This window comes from Silurus aristotelis, assembly GCF_946808225.1.
Source record: "Silurus aristotelis genome assembly, chromosome: 5".
Taxonomy (NCBI): Eukaryota; Metazoa; Chordata; class Actinopteri; order Siluriformes; family Siluridae; genus Silurus; species Silurus aristotelis.
In genome coordinates this window covers 34,721,026-34,741,503 of record NC_139578.1, presented here as the reverse complement: position 1 = coordinate 34,741,503, position 20,478 = coordinate 34,721,026, and the positions used below count along the sequence as shown (strand labels likewise).

At 43.2% G+C, this 20,478-nt stretch overlaps 1 protein-coding gene across 1 annotated transcript in view; it reads right to left on the bottom strand.

Moving 5' to 3' along the window:
* Positions 1 to 3,015: 3,015 nt before the first annotated feature.
* The window catches only part of wnt9a (wingless-type MMTV integration site family, member 9A), a 24,490-nt gene continuing 7,027 nt past the window's right edge, over positions 3,016 to 20,478 (bottom strand). Inside the window, exons 2-4 of the mRNA XM_083541015.1 lie at positions 10,332 to 10,591; positions 9,599 to 9,861; positions 3,016 to 7,088 (exon numbers count right to left, since the gene is read on the bottom strand). Coding sequence (XP_083397141.1) covers positions 6,621 to 7,088; positions 9,599 to 9,861; positions 10,332 to 10,591 — 991 coding nt within the window. The 3' untranslated portion in view covers positions 3,016 to 6,620. The remainder of the gene's footprint in view (positions 7,089 to 9,598; positions 9,862 to 10,331; positions 10,592 to 20,478) is intronic.

Sequence of the window (20,478 nt, the reverse complement as noted above, 5' to 3'; positions counted from 1 at the left end):
TCATGCCAGGGTTTATTTTAGACCACTGGAGGTTTCATTTACTTACTCATTCAATCATTTATTTATTTACTTCAATTTCTCCAAATTGATTTTGCTTGAGTTTATTCACTACACAGGAGTGGACCAGGTTCAGGTGAATATAGTCGTCTTCAGGCCTCCAGCTTTGCATCTCAGGGAGTTCAGGTACAGTCAGCTCTGGAAGGCTGTGGGTGTATGTCAAGGCTGGTTTGAGACATTTGGAGGCTATAGGTAAAAATTATATTGGAAGCCCCCCAGCCTTCCCTCTAACATTTAAAATAAATAAATAAAAAACAAATATTTCATTTTTATTATAAAAACAAATAAAAAAACTAATATAATTTCTAACTTTTTTATTTATACAAAACCTGTTAGCAGTACGTTTCTATATTTTTATTTAAATTTACTCACTTAAATGAATGAAACTTTGATTAAGGTCAACACTAAAAAAAAATAGAAAAAGGTATGAAAGGTCATCTGGACCATCTCTTGACGGAATAAGGCTCCGTTTATTTTAATAGTACATTATAATAAAAAATACACACAATGCCTGCTCACATTTTATCGTGTCCTCGTTCGGCTTTTCGCTTAGCAGCCCCTGAGGGACGCATTCGCTTCGGCGCCATCAGGTCAATATGCAGATAAGCTGGATTTTGTTCATCACTGGTCTCAGACTCATCATGGATTCAGATTTTGGGGACTCATATTGAAATATTAACCAGTTCAACTTCAGGTAAGTGACAGTTATTTATATCCAATGGACAAAGCACCCAGTGAAACCACAGACCTACTGATCAGTAACCCAGAGCTTTAGCACTAAGCTCCCACTGAGCTGTACACCTGAGTTCCAGAGTGATATCCTGTAGGTGGGCTGAAGAATGCAGGACATTTCCAGCTTGAAGGTCAAAATGGAGTTCTAACATCGAGTAGCTGTGAATCTGGCTGTGTTTAGTGTTCACAGCAATGTCAGTTCAACAGCATGGAGACACCATGAGGAGAGACCTTTCCCAACATTTATCCCTCAGCACAAATTCAGCATTAACCCACAAGGACTATAGATGGAGCAAAGCTAACTGGGAAGACTTTGGCCATGATGGTAAAAAAGATCAATCAACACAGCTGTGTCCATCCAGAGACCTCCTACAGATTTCTCTTCTTCTTCTTCTTCCTCTTCTTCTTCTCCTTCTTCTTCTTCTTCTTCCTCTTCTTCTTCTCCTTCTTCTTCTTCTTCTTCTTCTTCTACTTCGTGCTTATTTCTCACAGTTAGCATGTTAGAATCTGTATATTTATATTTTTCATATTTAAATGTTAGAATTTTGAAATGTGACCATTCTGTTCCACACACACACACACACACACACACACACACACACACACACACACACACACACACACACACACATCTGTCAGAGGGCCTGAACCTCCGTCTCTGAGCGTGTACAGGGATTTGCAGTCATGTTTTGGCAAAACCATACAACCTCTGAGTCAACATACACACACACACACACACACACACACACACACACACACACACACACACACACACACACACACACATACATTCTTGGACTGCTGCATCAGCCTAATGATGAAAATAATATGAAAATAATGGCCAATAACAGGAAGGTTATTATATATTTTTTAAAGCCAGTTTTTGCTCCACTTCAACCCTGTGAACCGTGAGCTCTGTTCACTTCTCAATCCCAGAATCCTCACCTATTACCTTCAACGCCATCGGATTTAATCATCCACCATTCCGTTTAGTGCAAATAGAAATAACGCTATGTGATATAGAGCGAGGTACAACATCTCCCAGTGTTCAGCTTTCTGCAATAACATCCATTACATTTACAGTGTTATTGTGTATCTTTATTCCTGCACCTCCACCTGTTTTGGGATTTGAGATGAAGCCTACACACAGATGATGCTGCATGTTAATTCTGGAGTAAAATGTCTTTAATTTCTTCCTGTTATATTTAGAACGTCTGCTCCGCTGGATCTTAGACATCTATGGTCTGTTTCCTGAGGTCCAAAACAGGAAAAAAGCACTGATAGACGAACACTTCCTTTTCCTCATTTCCTCCATTTTGAATTGTAATTTGCTGTTGCGGTCGCATGAGATGTTGAAGGAAGGAATGAAACAGTAGAATGCATGAAGTAATAAACCCTTCTGATGCCCATGTGATCTCATAACACCTGCAGGTCACATGTTTATTTTAACTTCTCATCTACACCAGTACCTGACTTTACTAACACCCTTCTAACTGAATGAATCTCCACAAAATCTAGTAGAACATCTTCCCAGAAGAGTGGAGCTCATTATAACAGCAAATAGAGACTAAATGTGGAATGGGACGTTCAAAAAGAAGAACATAACAATCTTATAATATATACTATACAACTCTTATATGTCCACCAATATTTGGTTGTCTGGTGTACCTGAATGTTTCTGGAAGTTCTACTACCACCAACCCTGTGCTACCCACCTGGATATACTGTATACATAATATAACATGGGTATCAGTTCTCACCTCGCACTTCTTGTCCCCTGCCAAGTCCATTTGATCAAGATACTTCTCTTGATTCTGTCCCAAATCCTCAGATCCTAACCAGTTTTTTTTCTGAACTCTGGTCTGTCTTGTCTTAGTTCCAGTTCCAGTACAGATTCTGTCTCTGCTCCTGTTCTTGTTCTCGTACCAGACTTATTTCTGTCTCTGCCTCTGGTTCCTGCGTCTCTTTTGTTCTCAGTCCTGGTCCAATTGTTGTTTCTGCACATGTTCTAATTTCAGGTCTGTTCTCAGTCCCTGATCCAGTCTTAATCCAATCTCATATTTGGTAATGAAGATTAATATAAACCGATATAAACCTCGTTTCTTCTGTGGAAACCGTAAATCAAAATGTCTGAAAGGAAAAATGATGAAAGGAGAAGATTCTAAATGGTTGGAACTTGTTGTTTTTTGGTACATTTTGAATGAAGTTCACCACAACTGAGAAAAGTTCTTTAAAAATCCATTTAATATTTTTTAGATTTTCTTGCCTTTGTTATACAAAGAAGTTAAATAACTTAAATACATTCTTACCAGTCACGCACGATCAGTTTATACCTACAGGCTATACACATGAGGTAGAGGGAAATCATCTGAGCATCCCATAATAAGACACAACAGATAGTGGATAGTGAAACACACCACTGCCCCAGAGAGGAAAATGTTAAACTGGGAAAACAAAGCTGTGGCATTGCACTAATCACTGAACACAAACTGAGAGAACGAGCACAGTGACTGGACCCCTCAGAGCTGGGGGACAGATCTAGGGGACACATTTTGGAACAAGATCTAGGGTATAGATCAATGAGACTGATCTTGAAAAAAGATCTAATGGAGAGATCTTAACATTAATGCTACATGTTGAACTCCCTCCCTGGGGAGAATGTTTTTACGTCCCCTGTAGTGATGACGTGCACTAAAGGGGTCCAATCACCGTTCACAGCACAGTTATCATTCTTTAATGGCATCATGCTGATCTAACAGTTACACTGTGATTTAAAACACACACACACACACACACACACACACACACACACACACACACACACACACACACACACACACACAAACAGCTTCCCCAAAAAATCTGAAAAAAACCCACCAAAAAAAATTCATTAATAGGTACAAAAAGACACGATACAAAAATCTTCATCTGTACAAAATGTACACGCGCTCATAAACATTTCCAACAAATAATTTATCATTCGTCTAAAACTTTGTCCCTACAATATAGAGTTTCTTTACAGATTAAAAAAAATAATAATAATAAAATACGAAAGACAAGGTTAGTGTCATGCTAATCACGCGTGCGTGAGAAACTGAAACGCGACTGCTGCTGTATCCTGGAGGGAAAGTGCTAGCTGCTGTGATCATTAGCAACATTAGTCATTTTTACTTTTTCAATGTCGTGTGTGTGTGTGTGTGTGTGTGTGTGTGTGTGTGTGTGTGTGTATGAGGATGTTTAGCAAATGCTAACGTGTGTTTTGTGCAGCTGTGGTTTAAAGGAACGCACACCGACGTCCTCAGCGTTGCCATTATGGTTTGCATGTAGCGTGCGAGGTCGGATTTAATTAGCATGCGTCCTCCTCGCAAAAACAGTCTGGAATTCGGTTAAAAAATGATGTGACACACACACACACACACACACACACACACACACAAACACACACACACACACACACACACACAAACACACATTCTCACACAAAACAGTCAAAACAAAAGAGTCATTTTTTCCCCATTTGGAATCTAATCTAAAAAGATTCATGAGCAAGTTATCGCTATGCTATTGTAGCGCTTTTACTCAATAACCAAGTTCAAGTTTGCTAATGAATCTCGAACGATTGAAAATGCTGAACTAATGTTTGAAACCGTGCGACTGTGAACTAGCATATCAGTTAATACAGAAACATACAGTAAGCGATAGAAAGAAAAGAAAACAGAAAAAGTGTGTGCTCGGTAACTCGTGCTAGCAAAATAAACAAAAATAAAAAATTTTTTTTAGCTAAATAATATGGCTAACACACATTAGCCACACTAGCATAGCCACGTTGTTGTTATTAGCGATTTCTTACTTTTAGCAGTGGAGTCTCTGTGCATGTTCGTCGCCCCTCACCTCTTGTGTCTCACGCTTGCCCCCTGCCCATTCCTCTTACCCCTACCCTCACCCTCACCCCCTGTGCCTTGCTCTTGCCTCTCTCTCTTGCCCCTTGCCTCTCCCCCCAGCCTCTCGACACCCCTTGCACTCATCCCTCACCCGCTGCTCTCGATCATCGTCCCATTGCCCCTCACTCTCGTCTTTACACCACAGGAACATAACCATAAAACTATTTACAACTTTATTTATCTGGATATATGTTTATAAATACACATTAAGTCCTTAAATACTGTGATAGCTTCAGTGCGCTAACTGTGCTGTCTCGCTAAACTGGGGGCTTTTATTCAGTAGTTCAATTGTACTGAAAATATAAAAAAACAAGTAAAAATCTGTGATATATTGATTTACGAGCATGATCAGTTCGTCACCGGCAGGTCTGTATAACACATTTCTGATTGTGTGTGTGTGTGTGTGTGTGTGTGTGTGTGTGTGTGTGTTTTCAAAATGATAACCTTTAAAACATTTGGAATCAGTTTGTATTACAGCACGTCCGCTAGTGCTGGTTAGTTCGCTAGAGTTATTTCAGCACATGCCTCAATTACAGATGTTTCTTGTTTGGAAAGAATTTTTCCCATGCTAACGACAAGGGCTACGTCCCAAATGGTAGCCTTCTTGCTAAAGGCTTCATCCTAAATGCTAGTCTCTTTGCTACAATCGGCATTTTTAAAGCCTTGCGCGTACGTCATTCAGTTCACATTCAGGTGAATGATGCACCTGAAGGTTTTGTTGCTAGCTTGCTAAAACGCCCTTGTTTGTTAGCATTAGAGTATATGTTAAATGAACGCCTATGTTTGCTAGCGTTCCGGACGCAGTCTCTATACGGACTCGATGGATGGTGTGATTAGTGGTTTTTTACTCGATTCCCTGAATAAGATGAATAAAAAATTTATTTTATTCGGACAAATGATAAAAGTCCACAGTATCCTCTTACACCAAAATAATCCCTCTGCTGAGACGTCCCGAGACCACGTCCCCAAAATGCGGTGTTTTCTTCAGCTTTATGTAAAACTTTGACGTAGGTCACGTGAGGCAGTAGGACACGCAAAGCGGCTTCATAGCCTCGGGTTAAACCGCGGCAGCGACTGTTCCACGTTCCGCTCAGAGAGAAAAATGTAGAAAAAAGGACAGCGGAGGTAAACGTGTGTGTAGCCTCACTGTGTTAACAGTGCGATCCGGTGACTAGCATAAGGAAGACTTTCCATTTCCGTGGACGTCGATAGCGAAGATAGCGAAGAAGAAAATACGATCTGGGGATTTTTGCGCCATGTTTCTGCAAGGGCCTTGTCAAAAATAAAAATAAAACTATATGAAACTCTGAAGTAAAGAGCACATGGCTGTGCTTAGTGGTTATAAACTAAAAAAAAGATTTTTTTTTCTTTACATGTTGATAAGTGGTGTGAATATACATCTGTAGATATTTCTATATAAAATAATTATAATACAATTGATCCTATTTACACGCTGCATATACACACTGTAGTGTGGGTAAAGAAGGTATGTGCTTCTCAATCAACCCCTGTCCTGATTTTTTTTCTGGTTTAATAATGCTGGCATGCAAACACACACACACACACACACACACACACACACACACACACACACACACATGCTTGTATATGGTCTCATGAAGTATGAGATCGTGGACCACCTTTTCTCTCCTGATTCATTTTCTGAAGGTTTCCGGAGCGTCGAAGAAAAAACTAAAAAAAGTCCCTGCTAATTATTTTCTCCAAAAAAAAGTTAAAATCCCTCTGTTCGGAGAAAGAGAAACTTTTTTTGGTCCCCAAAGCGTCCGTTCGAAGTCCGTGCATCACTTTTCCAGTCAGGCTCCGAAACCCTCGTTGTCCTTGGTGTTGGTGATGATGGCGATGTTGATGGGGTGTGTGTGTTTTTTTTTTTTACCCCTTGCAGGTGTAGACTTCCTCTTTTTGCGTGCACTGCTTACACTCCACGTAGCAGCACCAGCGCACCTGGCATTGGCACGGCCGGGTCAGCACACGACTCTGCGTGTTATGGCCACGCCCACAGCAGATGGCGTCGCAGTTCTTGTCCTTGTGGCATTTCCGTGCCGCCGTCCCCGCCGAGTACACGCTGGCCTGGCAGAAGTTGGGCGAGTCCTCGATGTGCAGCAGGTCGGAGGTGCGCGAGAAAGGCTCGGCTCGGGCACGAGGGGGCGCGTGGGGCAGCTGGCCCTCGCCTTTCGCCTGGTTAGTGGCGCTGGCTACCTTCAGCGCCGTCTCGTAGCGTTGCTTCAGCACCATGCCGATTTTGTGGAACGGCGCCAGCTGACGCCAACACGTCTGCACCGTGCACGAGCCGGACACACCGTGGCACTTACACGTCGTATCCACGCCCACCTTGATCACCTGAACAGGGAAAAAAGAACATATTCTTTAGTGTCCACACAATATACTCCATATGGATACAATTAGGGGGACTTTTCAGTCCACAAACTTGGTGGCACACAATTAACGTCTTTACTTGAACTAGGAGACCCAAACCTACTCCAGCAGGACGTTTGTTCTCAAAGTCAGCCCCAGAAGATATGTGTTGTAGTGGAAGATCTACTATTCCGACACTTTGAAGAATGACTGTGAACGCTGACTGCACCCTGGGAACCTCCTCAGCACACCTACATCAGTACCTGCCTATACTAACACCTTTGTGGCTGCATGGATCTTCACAAAATCTAGTGGAACATCTTCCCGGAAGAGTGGAGTGAAGAAACAGTAAATATGGAATGGGATGCTCAAAAAGATACACATAACGATCTTATGGTCAGGGTGTCGACAAACTTATCATTTTAAAAGTGCATTTTAAACGATAGACATATAATATATATGGTGTGGAATTGTATGTGGTGTGAAGCACCGGAGTCTCTTCATATTTCCACAGGAGATCTCCTTCATCCTGTGTGGTATAATCCTGAGGCCAGAAGGTCACGCGCCACCGTTTTAGCAGAAACAGAATTAACTTTATTACGCAGCGAGGAAGGGATTTTTCCTATCGCAGCCCTTGACGATTAAAGTTATCGTAGCATTGAAACGTCACGTCGTGTCACGTCGCTTGCTGCGCGTTAGTGAGCCGGAGCGCTGGAGTGTGTGTTCTGGTTTTCCACACTAAGAATGTACGCTCGGGTCTGGGGGAAACGGGACGACGGAAACCACAAGGTGTGTTTCAACATTTTCGTGAGAACATGAACTCTTAAAAAAAACACTAGGGAGAAGGTGCTTCTTCTGTGTGTGTGTGTGTGTGTGTGTGTGTGTGTGTGTGTGTGTGTGTGTGTGTGTGTGTGTGTGTGAGGTGGATTTGGAAAAGCTGCACATGCAGCACAATGGAAAGCGAAATGTGAACCGTCAGCGTGAAGACTCGAGGGGAAAGCGAGGCCAGCACATTCCACGCTTCTCGCTCCATATGGGATTTGACCCCAAACATGGCAGGGGGAAAGAAGAAAAAAAAAACAGAACGCCGCTGTAAATCTTTTATCTCGGAGATGGATGGAAGGACGGGTGGCCGGGTGGGCTGGCAGGCGGACGGACGGACAGACGGACGGAGGGAGGGAGGTATGGATGGAGGAGGAGTGGTGGAGGTGGAGGTGAAGGGAGGAGGAGAGCAGATCGAGATCCTTCAGCCAGACTGCAGTAATTTATGTTCATGCTTAAACAAAAATGGCAACAATATGAATAAGTCTAAACACACACACACACACACACACACACACACACACACACACACACAGTGCCAGGCCTGAAGGTTTATTTTGGCTCTTTCTACACACCGGTGGTCCATTACACACTTTAATAAATTACTGAATTAAACACTCGATTAAATGAATGTGAATCTTGGCAGCGTTCAGACCAGAGCAGGAATTTAACACACCGATTGTTGACCTCGTGCAGCAGCTGACAAAAAAAAAAAAAAAAGAAAAAAACCTACGTTATTGGAACACAGCCCGAGCAGCGTGACCCCCGAATTAGAGCTTGTGTAATCGTTTTAACATTATAAACTAAAAAACAGCTCAATCTCACAACCAAATCTCACCCACTTCTCTCTTCACTTCTTATCATATGAGCGTACGTGTAAGAATTGTTCCAGCCATATGTGGATCTCCTCCAAACTGTTATTACAAAATCAGAGGTGCACAATTGTGTAGGAAGTCTTCACTTGAACTAGGAGACACCAAACCTGTTCTAGCAGGACATTTGTGTATGAAGATCTGCTTTCCATGGGTTGGAAGTTTGTGGTTGATCTCCTGCTATAGAGCTCCAACCCTGTTGAACAATAAGTGTGAAAGCTGAAAGCACCCCAGACCTTCTTACTTCATTTCACCCACATGAGGACCTGACTTTTCTAACTGATTTACTAATGATACTGCACACCTGGAACACTGCCCCCTGGAGGGCCTTGCTCAATGGCCACAAGAGTGGCAGTTTGGCAATACTGGGGCTTAAACCCCCAACTTTCTGATTAGTAACCCAGAGACTTAACCACTGAGCTCCCACTTCCCATGTAAATCACGTGTCCAGACAGTATTATGGAAGACAGACCTAAACAAGTCTTTAGGCAACATTTCATCTCTATGTCTTAAACAGAAGGTGACTGATCACTGCCCGATTCCTCACGTCATCAAGTCACCTAAACAGAACCTTTTTTCGTAGGAACAGCTGCTCATTTAACAGCCCAACATCTCCGGCGTCACCATTACGAGGCAGATTTTTTAGCTTAAGGTTCAGCAGCATTCTTGCCGAGTATGTCAGACATCATGCTTTCAACGCTAGACATGATGTATCGACTACGAAACGTGACAGACGAACATTAGGTGCCGAGAGGCAGGGCTGAATTTCAGGGCTGAAAGTCTAATGAAGGCCACACCCACCTTCATACCAACGTGGCTGTTGTGCATGTCGACGCGGGCACGCAGGTCCTTGTTGGAACGCTTGCCCAGGAAGTCCTTGACGAACTTGTTGCTGTATTTGAGGTTGTCCCCACAGCCCCCCCATTGCCAGGCCTTTCGGTTCTCCAGGTCAGGAGCCTCGTCACAGGTGCAGCGTTCCATTCGTCCTGCGCTGCACGCTTTCGCCATGGCATGGGTCAAACCGGCTGAGGAGATTGCGTAGAGAAACGCTGTCTCTTTAAAACCTGCGTGTACACACACACACACAAACACACACACACACACACAGTTATTTCAAAATGGAATTCCAAGTTGTGTTGTGGACCTCATTTTCACTACCTTTTGATAGTGCTGCAGTGTGGGTGGGAGGAGCTAGCTTTGTGGTCAAGGCTTTCAATCTGAAGGTCATGGGTTCAAATTCCAGTCACAACCCTGGGCCCCTGAGAAAGGCCCTTAACCCTATAGCTGCTTGTTTGTATGAATTAGATGCCAAATGCCATAAATGTAAATGAGCTTAAAAGCATTGTGCAGCAGATCTTTAGTTTGTCCAGTGTTTTTCACCTGCATATCATATCAGCTTCTAAATCTAACTAGCCTAGCGTTTTGGAAATATCTCCTACCTGAACATGCAAATGATCTGCCTTATGGTTTTCAATCGGGGAAACTACATAAGGCTCTCAGCCAATCAGAAATCAGTATGAGCCTGGACACTCACCTCTTTTTAATATATTTGCTCTGTATCGCCCCTCTAAGGTGCAGTTCCACCTCTCGAAGCGGAACTGGTACTGGCACTCGAGGGCACTGAGGCTGATGGCCTCCATGAGAGTCTCGGCTACACCCGGGTCTCTTCTGCACATCCTGCGCTGCTTCTTCTCCAGTTTGAGCCGGTCGCAGAGTTTATAGTGGGCCCTGGCTGGTCCGTCTTCGGGCTGGAAGCTCATGGGCAGGATGGAGAGGGGCTCATTCCCCGTCAGCCTGCAAATCAACACAAACAATCTTCAAATCAGCGTCCATCAGGTGGCATCTGACAACCATCAGATAATCTGTAATCAGGACATGGTTTAGACAGCAAACCGTCTCATCAAGACAAGAACACGTGTACGCTTTTTATTGCTTGTATTTAGCACGTGTAATTATCCCCTGTCACGCTCTCAGCCAATCGGAACGCTGCGATAGGAGGGTGAGAAGTGTAATTGTTAGATTAGCGCACACGCAGCGCGACGGCGCGCTAAGCCGCATCGCCGTGAGCACGCCCTGTTCGAACACGTCTCAGGAATCCGTGTGTGTATGTGTGTGTGTGAGAACACAGCGAGTGCTAATACACCTCTTTACACTTATTCACCTGTAGGAATGTAGCGCACACACACAAACACACACACACTTGTTCAAGAACAAGTGGAAGACACAGAACCACACAGAAAAGTGAATCGTTTTAATGAAAGGTTGTGTGATGGTCTGATTTCACTGTGCGGTCGTCTTAGTTTTAGCGTTTATTGTTTAATATTATCACAAATGCAGCACAACAAACGTTTTTGGCTAGTTACATATACTTGCTACGTGCGCACCCTAAACAGACCGCCGATCTTTGTTACGTCCTTCCAAGCTTTTATCTTCTCTGTACTTTCTTCCATTCAGAACAAATCGTACACTTCAGTGTTTTGCTATGTTTTTGACCATACCATCATCTTCCTCATGATCTACGCTAAGCTTGTGTCGCACGTGCAGAACAACAGAGGAACACGTCTTCATACAAGGAACACGAATGCGTTCGGACACCCCGGACGTCCAAACCAGTCCTCAAACATCTGCAGTCTATTCTGGTTTTCCCCCTTAGAAACAGGGAAGGACAATTCTGGCACCACACACACACACACACACACACACACACACACACAGATCGGGCGATGCCCTAACACCTCTCAGTGTCAGTTTATTTTAGAGCAAGCGTCAATAAAACCCTGACCGGCATTCTGAGGTTTTCCAGAGCAGCTTGACTTCAGCAACACGCCTCGCTTTCGCTCATTATGTGTAATTCTGGGTCAATTTAACACGTCCAACACACAGCTGTGTGGAGAAACCAGTTTATGGGAATCTCTTTCTCTCGCTAACACACACACGCACACACACACACACACACACACACACACACACACACACACACACACACACACACACAGGGTATTACACAGCCTAGTGCATTGACACTCACATATGAAACCAACCTTAGAAACCTATAATTCTTCAAAAATATCACTCCAGTTAACTGCGTTCCGATGGCTGAGAGTAGCTCAATTTATTCTGATTGGCTGAGAGCAGTTCACTGCTTTCTGATTGGCTGAGAGTAGCTCAATTTGTTCTGATTGGCTGAGAGCAGTTCACTTCCAGGTCCCCTGGTTTACAGGTCCTGAGTTTCCTGGTGAGTTTCCTTATAATCCTCAGGGTATCTTTAGTTTCCTTCTGTCCTAGTTTCCAGGTCACCTTTTTTCCATATTGTCCATCTTCAAAAGACTCGGTCATCTAGATTGATCTTGATCTAGAGTCTCGCCAGTGTACAGGTCTGTAGTTTCTTTCTATGATCATGTCCTTGTAAACTTTTTACTTTCATTCTTCTCATTTTCTCGTGGCTTTAGTTTATAAGCCTCTAGATTCCTTCTTGGCTGTTCGTAATGTCCCCACTTTTCCTGCTTCTCCTTAGTCTGTGCTGCTCTGAGATTCTAAAGTGGATGGTTTAAAGCCACACATTCCAGGTGCCACATTGTCTTTTTCACAATGAACCTTATTTTTCATATGTAATTGGATCAGACCTTAATGCAGCACATTGTAAGTGGGACCTTGACAAAAAGTCTCAAAGCGTTGAGATGTTCTGTTCTTGCTTCACTTTATTTGTAAATTTAGCGAAATACAATTTGGTTAACGTCTTTATTCTTTATACACAAAACTGTTGTATCCGAATAACCAGCTCCCGGCTCGGTGTGGAAGCAGGTAGCTACCAGTAAAACCAACCGAGACCTAAGATCTACATCAGCTTTCTGATCAATCCGCTGCTTAATACCAACATGGAATGGTTCTCCACATGGAAACGTGCTACCAGAAGCTTGCTTTTGCAAATTATTCGTTCTGTTTTTTTGGTGAAGGTTCATCACAACAATTTAATGGACATCCAGACCTTTACACTACGCTTGAGTGTCCTTCATGGTCCACACTGTAAATAAGACCCACAGGACTTGTCTAAGCTTGAGCTTGAATTCTACATTCTTCCCCTCCCCAAGAAAAGGCTGTTTGCTTTTCTCCTGCGCTTTGACCACAGGGACGAAATGTTCGAAGCAGAAACCAGGCAAGTCACAACTTGGGGGTTTGGAGGGGATGCGGAAAGTTACAGGTATTTATTATAGTTACGGGGAAGGTGCATGAGATACGCTCTGCAAAGAGATGACGACTAGGATGAAGGTATTTCAGGCGCTTCGTTTTAATCCAAACAATTCCCAAACCCGTGGTGGTGGTGAGTCCATGACTGAACCATGACAACGTTCAGAGACAAACGTCATTTCTCCACTCAAAACATACGAGTCGAAGGTGTCTGTGGAATCCGTGACGGCGAGTAACATGGAGATGCGCTCTCACCCTGAAGCCAGAACCCGAGAACAAAAAGAGGATCGCCACATCCTTTATTCGCTTGTTCTTTCTAGGTGACGTCCATCATCTATCTGCTGCACAAAAGCTGCTGTAGAACTGGAGAAGGCAGAGAGTCGCTAATCCCTACCCCCTCGGGCTGAACGCTCCCTCCCACACTTCAGCACATCAACCTTTTTCCCACAATGCCACAGGGTCAGGAATGTACAGGTGAGAACTAGTGAGCGATGAGAGAAAGTGTGTGTTCATGTTTTCATCTTCTCGAAATATCAGCTAATGTTCAGAGGAACTACCACATGGGTTTCTCTACCACATTCACAACTTCTAGCTCTTTCTACACTGTAACACACTACAGCAACATTCACTCTACACACTGTGAGGGGGTTTAGGGGCCTTGCGTAAGGGCCCTGCAGTGCAGCTCAATTGTCTCAAATTGCAGCATCCCTTCATCCTCTACCACTCATCCCTCTATCCTCTACCACTCATCCCACCATCCTCTACCACTGCAACACTCATCCCTCCATCCTCTACTACTCATCCCTCCATCCTCTACCACTCATCCCTCCATCCTCTACCACTGCAACACTCATCCCTCCATCCTCTACTACTCATCCTTCCATCCTCTACCAATGCAAAACTCATCCCTCCATCCTCTACCACTGCAACACTCATCACTTTATTCTCTACCACTCATCTCTCTATCCTCTACCACTCATCCCTCCATCCTCTACCACTGCAACACTCATCCCTATATCCTCTACCACTGCAGCATTCATCCCTCCATCCTCTACCACTCATCCCTATATCCTCTACCACTGCAGCACTCATCTCTCCATCCTCTACTACTCATCCCTATATCCTCTACCACTCATCCCTCCATCCTCTACCACTCATATCTCCATCCTCTACTACTCATCCCTCCATCCTCTACCACTCATCCCTCCATCCTCTACCACTGCAACACTCATCCCTCCATCATCTACTACTCATCCCTCCATCCTCTACCACTCGTCCCTCCATCCTCTACCACTCATCACTCCATCCTCTACCACTCATCACTCCATCCTCTACCACTCTTCTCTCTATCCTCTACCACTCATCCCCCATCCTCTACCACTGCAACACTCATCCCTTCATCCTCTACCACTCATCTCTCTATCCTCTACCACTCATCCCACCATCCTCTACCACTGCAACACTCATCCCTACATCCTCTACTACTCATCCCTCCATTCTCTACCACTGCAACACTCATCCCTCCATCCTCTACCACTGCAACACTCATCCCTCCATCCTCTACCACTGCAACACTCATCACTTTATCCTCTACCACTCATCTCTCTATCCTCTACCACTCATCCCTTTATCCTCTACCACTGCAACACTCATCCCTACATCCTCTACTACTCATCCTTCCATCCTTTACCACTGCAACACTCATCCCTCCATCCTCTACCACTGCAACACTCAACACTTTATCCTCTACCACTCATCTCTCTATCCTCTACCACTCATCCCTCCATCCTCTACCACTGCAACACTCATCCCTATATCCTCTACCACTGCAGCATTCATCCCTCCATCCTCTACCACTCATCCCTATATCCTCTACCACTGCAGCATTCATCCCTCCATCCTCTACCACTCATCCCTATATCCTCTACCACTGCAGCACTCATCTCTCCATCCTCTACTACTCATCCCTATATCCTCTACCACTCATCCCTCCATCCTCTACCACTCATATCTCCATCCTCTACCACTCATATCTCCATCCTCTACCACTCATGTCTCCATCCTCTACCACTGCAATATTCATCCCTCCATCCTCTACCACTCATCCCTCCATCCTCTACCACTCCAACACTCATCTCTTCATCCTCTACTACTGCAACACTTATTCTTCCATTCTCTACTTCTGCTCTACCGATCCCTCCATCCTCCACTGATCCACACTGCTCCATGCATCCCTTCCTCCTTTATCACTGATTCTATCCTCTACCACTGCTCCACTCATCCCTCCATCTCTAAAGGAAGAGACCTTACAAGCCTTATCATCAACACTTTCCATCTTCCACACCGATTTATAGTTAGTTTCCAGCTACAGCTTTAAATACATAGCTGGGTTTCATCCAGACCTCAGTGTACCAGGTGATGATGACTGGTGGTGTCCCGGAGCAGCTACTGAGATTGTCAGGAGAAAGTGTTCAAATCAGTACCATTCTAAAAATGAGCTGCCCTCAAACGGGTCCTGTGGAAAATATCACACTGAGCTGATGATGAATAACTGAGAATGTCAACACTGTCACGAATGACGTCCCTGTGCCAAAGCGTCTGCACACACACACACACACACACACACACACACACACACACACACACACACACACACACACACACACTGCGTTCTCCTGTCATTTCTGGGATGTTAAGTATAGACAGTGACCTAGCTCTAAAAATCTCAGCCTTATGTCATTGCACACACACACACACACACACACACACACACACACACACACACACACACACACAACTCTGATTGGTCACTGAACACTTTGCTACAAGAAAGACGTTTCTGGTCATGTTGCCAGGGTTCTCACGTTCACTCAATCCCTTGCACACGTATTTCCTCATAACCGTGTAAATGAACACGAGTGATGTGAATCATTTGTCTGTGCTAATGTTTTAGACGTTGCCACGGTAACACACCTAGCATGACAGGAAGCTATAACAATGATGGTTTACATTATCTGTGCTTATCTTCACTTATTGCTAATCTTTCTTCTTCGCGGCTGTTTGCTCAGCGCAGCCTTCTGTTTTTGCTAACAGTGCCAATGACACTTTTTTGGGAAGAGACGTGTGTTTACAGCATGTGAAGATCGTATACACTCGTCACAATAACCACACAAACACACTTTATTACACAAAGTACAACACAATAACACAAATAGCATTGCGCTATGTGCAGGGAAGGTTCTGGAAAGTGAAAGTGAACCAACATGTCTCCATTCCACACTTCATCACCGTGCAGTTCCGTCTGGACTGCGGCTCGTTGGAAGCGACTTCACCGTACAACAAGACGATGAGCCGAAGTGCACGTCTGAGTTCTGTACGTGTTATTTAGAGAGTAACCAGACGTCTGGAGTGATATCTATCATGAACCACCTGCCCAGTCACCACACCTCAATCCTACTGAACTGCTCTGAGATGAAGAAGAAATCTCCATCTAGTGAAAAAACATCTTTTGTGAGTTTTATAGGAGACATGGCAAAGTGTTTCAGCTGAACATTTGGAGAAACAAAGTGTCCGGATGCTGGAGAGTGTGAAGCTGTTCTTCATGCCAATGGAGGATTTTCACTGAAAATAAAGTGGAACATCTGGACATCTATAGATTTGTTCGGTCAAAAGAAATTCTCAGGTCGTTACATTACCGAGTAAACAAAAGAAATATGTACGTGTCTGTTGATTACTTTAATAAATACATTTTATTTATCCAAGAGGGAAATTCACAAAATGACTAGGGGTCAACTTTTGATAGCTACTGTAATAAAAACAATAATACCAATATAAAAAAGTACTAACACTTCTAATACTAAAAGAACTGACAACAATAACAGAAATTAATACTAATACTGAAGTCAAAGTACTAACACTGTAAAACTGTACAAACGCTAAATATTAACTACACTATAACTATTGCGCTAACACAACAAATTCTAAAAAGAAATAACTATTTCTAAAATTAATTGCACCGACAACCTTTTGAGAAAACAATACCTAAAATGAAAAAAAAAAAACTGAACCCCTTCCAATGCTAAAAATACTGACAGCAAAGAAGTGCAATAATTTGTTTTTAATAATATAAAACAAAAGCTTTAACAAGACTAAGACTGTACCAACAGTATCAGTACTAAAGATCAATTCCAACAGTATCAATAATGAAGTACTAAAGTACTAATAATAAAGTATTAATTCAATACAAACGCTACAATGAGCAAATCTTACTCCCGATACTGTTACGAGACAGTTTAGGTTTTCAATTAAGAAATAAAGCACAACACATTTATAGCATAAAACAGGAGATACATGCAAATGAACTTCAGATTGGACTCAGACCAAAATACCCAACAAGAATACTTTTTTTGAGAAACCTATTTTACCTACAAAAGAAAACACAACAAGACAGACAAATTTCCTTCAAACAACTTTGAGGTGGCAGCTCCGTGGTTAAAGCGCTGGGTTACTGATCAGAAGGTTGTGGGTTTAAACCTCAATATCACCAAGCTGCCAGTCTTAACCCTTAAAAAGGCCCTTAACCCTCTGTGCTTCAGGGGCACAGTTGCTCTACAATTGGAGGTAGGCATGGCATCATTAGGACGGAGTGCAGGAATGCCCAAGCTGGAATCAGGAATAATGTCTACACAGACTAATTATACAAACAATGCATACAATGCAATACAACCTGAGAAATATTGCAGATTGTAACACACTCTTACACAAGTGTGACCCTAACACAAACAACATCAACCAGAAAGTTCTAACACTAATAATATTTAGTGCACATTTCTTATGTGTGATGACCAAATCAAACCCTTGAACAATCGGGGCCCAAAGCATCACCTCTGGTTGGTGATGCAAAAAGACTAATAAGTTAAAACATGGACATCAAAATGCTGTAAAGTCAACAGCAAGGCAAGTGGTACTGTTTTTCTCAGTGGTACCATAGTGTAGTGTTCCAGAAACTTCTTAGAAAAGTAACCCCCTGGGTGGTCCATGTCATGGTCGTCCTCTTGTAAGCGACAACCCCCTTGCCAAATTCACTTATCCAAGTTTTTTTCTAAGGGAGCATTATTGTGAATACTTGATAAAGGTTCATGTGCTCTTCGCAAGAATCAAAATACAATCACCTCCTTAACACCTGGTTCATCAACCTCTAAAACTTCGATAGTACATTTCCCAGAGCCCAAAAGCTATGACTGTATACTTGAGAAAGGTATCTGGGGGAGCAAAGACAGAAACATAAGGTGTCAGGGCATTTGCAAGTAACCTTTTAGGAGGTCCAGCTTAGTTTTAAACCTAGTCAGAGTCAACACACTCTTCCATTCCAGGAAGAAAGAACATAGCAGGTTTAGTTACAGCACTCACTTTCCTCTAATCTGTTCAGAAGCAAAAGAAGGAACCTTCCTTGGGCACTAAAATACAAGAAGAACACCAAGGGCTTACATTGGGGCAGGTTTACTCCTGTATGCAGTTTCTTTCCTCATAATTGCTTATCTTAATTGGGTTTGCTCTGTATGTATGCTGCCTAATGGGGGCATAATCACCTACACCTACCATCGTGTGAGGTGGATCATCAGAAAATAAACCTGGGAATCTTTCAATTTAGTGCACTGATTTCTTCATGTAAAATGGTAGGCAAACCTCCACACTAATACCTCAGAGGTATTAATAGAGGTACTAATACCTACCTTCACCAAGGTGAAGACTCTCAACCTCTGGAGAAGGTGGGATAACAATTCCACCTTCAGTTACCTGCAGTCAGGGCAACCATTAGAACCACAGACAAAACAGAATTTGTTGGTTATCTGAGCAAGATACACAGTCACAGTGAGGATCCTGGCACCAAATCTCAAACTACCCGAGAAAACAACTGGGGACATAACGTTTAAGCCCGATCAGTTTGTATAGATATGGGCAGGCAAAACGTAGTACAGAATTCATCCACCGTTTGACGGCAGTCCTCGACTCGAGTGTGCACTTTGAAAAGCTTCTGGGAACCAGGTGGCAGCAGACATGAGGGTTAACAAATAACAATTTCCCGGAGCATGTCTTGGGCAGGGGGCCAACACAATCAACTCGAACAGTTCATTCTTAACCACAATGGGTTGTAATGGTGCAGGTGGGAACAACATGATTGGATTTCCCTGTCACTGCTATCTGACATGTGGGAAAGGTTTTGCAGTTTCGTGCTACATCACTCTTCATGCCAGACCACACAAATACACTTTAATGCACGTAAGTACATTTTACAAACACCTGCATGTCCAGAACATGGATGATCACAAGTCAGGTATAAGAATCAGGGGACATGGATACACCACGAGAGACTTCCCACTATCTATCAGCAGCACCTGGAGACCATTTCCTTGTTAACACCTCGTTTTCTAGAAATAAGGAGTTTAATGATTATTCCACTCTGAGTTCGTCGCCACAGACTCACAGCAAGGACCTAAGAACGGATCATGATTTCAAGCAGACAGTAACTCGTCATGTGATCTCAGCATCAGACTGAGAGTGTCACTCTTAGGTGGAACATCAAAAACAGGATGAGGAACCTTGTTCCTGAAAGGTATCTCTAGAGTGAAATCTCAAGAGAATCTCAACAGTGCCTGGGTACAGAAACATCTGAAAAAACACCTGCGACTTTACTGACACTACAGAGTAATGATAACCTTGTTAAATACTGACACTACAGAGGTAATGATGTTTTTCATAGAAAATCTGTGTCTGGTTGCTGCTGGGATTTCCTGATAGCAGTTAATTAACATTAACGACTGTTAAATTGGTGTTTTAGAGTCATTATGCCGCTCACATGAGGAGTGAGATCACAAAAAAGAAGCCACACACAGACACAAACACACACACACACACACACACACACTATATGAAAACCCACATTAACCACAGCTAATCCTTGATACAGTGGGGAGACAAAGACGTCTGGAAACGCACACACTAGCTTGCTAGTTATTTAGCTGGAAACATGAGGTAAATGCTGAACAACTGAACTAGCTGATTATTAGCACATAGTTACCTTTGTGCCAGATGGCTAGCTTTTTGTTAACAAATTGAATTGAATGGAAGTATTTCATGCTAGTGTAGTGTTTATTCATGTAGTGAATAAAAGAAGCACCCTTAGTTTTGTTACATGTAAATGTAATTGCTAGCCTTCTGAGTTCTGTTTCAAAACCAGGCTTGTGTCTGTTAACGTGTCTCAGCCTGTGGAGTATTAGCATGCTAGTAGTTTAGCAGGCTGTTATTGCTTAGTGTGAAGTGTGTAGGCAGAACCTGGGCTACGTGATTACCCATGCCCCTCCCCTATCCTCACAAACACATGTCAATCATTCTCCCCAACTGCTGACCCCAAACACACACATACACAGACACACACACACACACACACACACACACACACACAGCTGTCTAAGTCAAACCCATAACAATGGCAGATG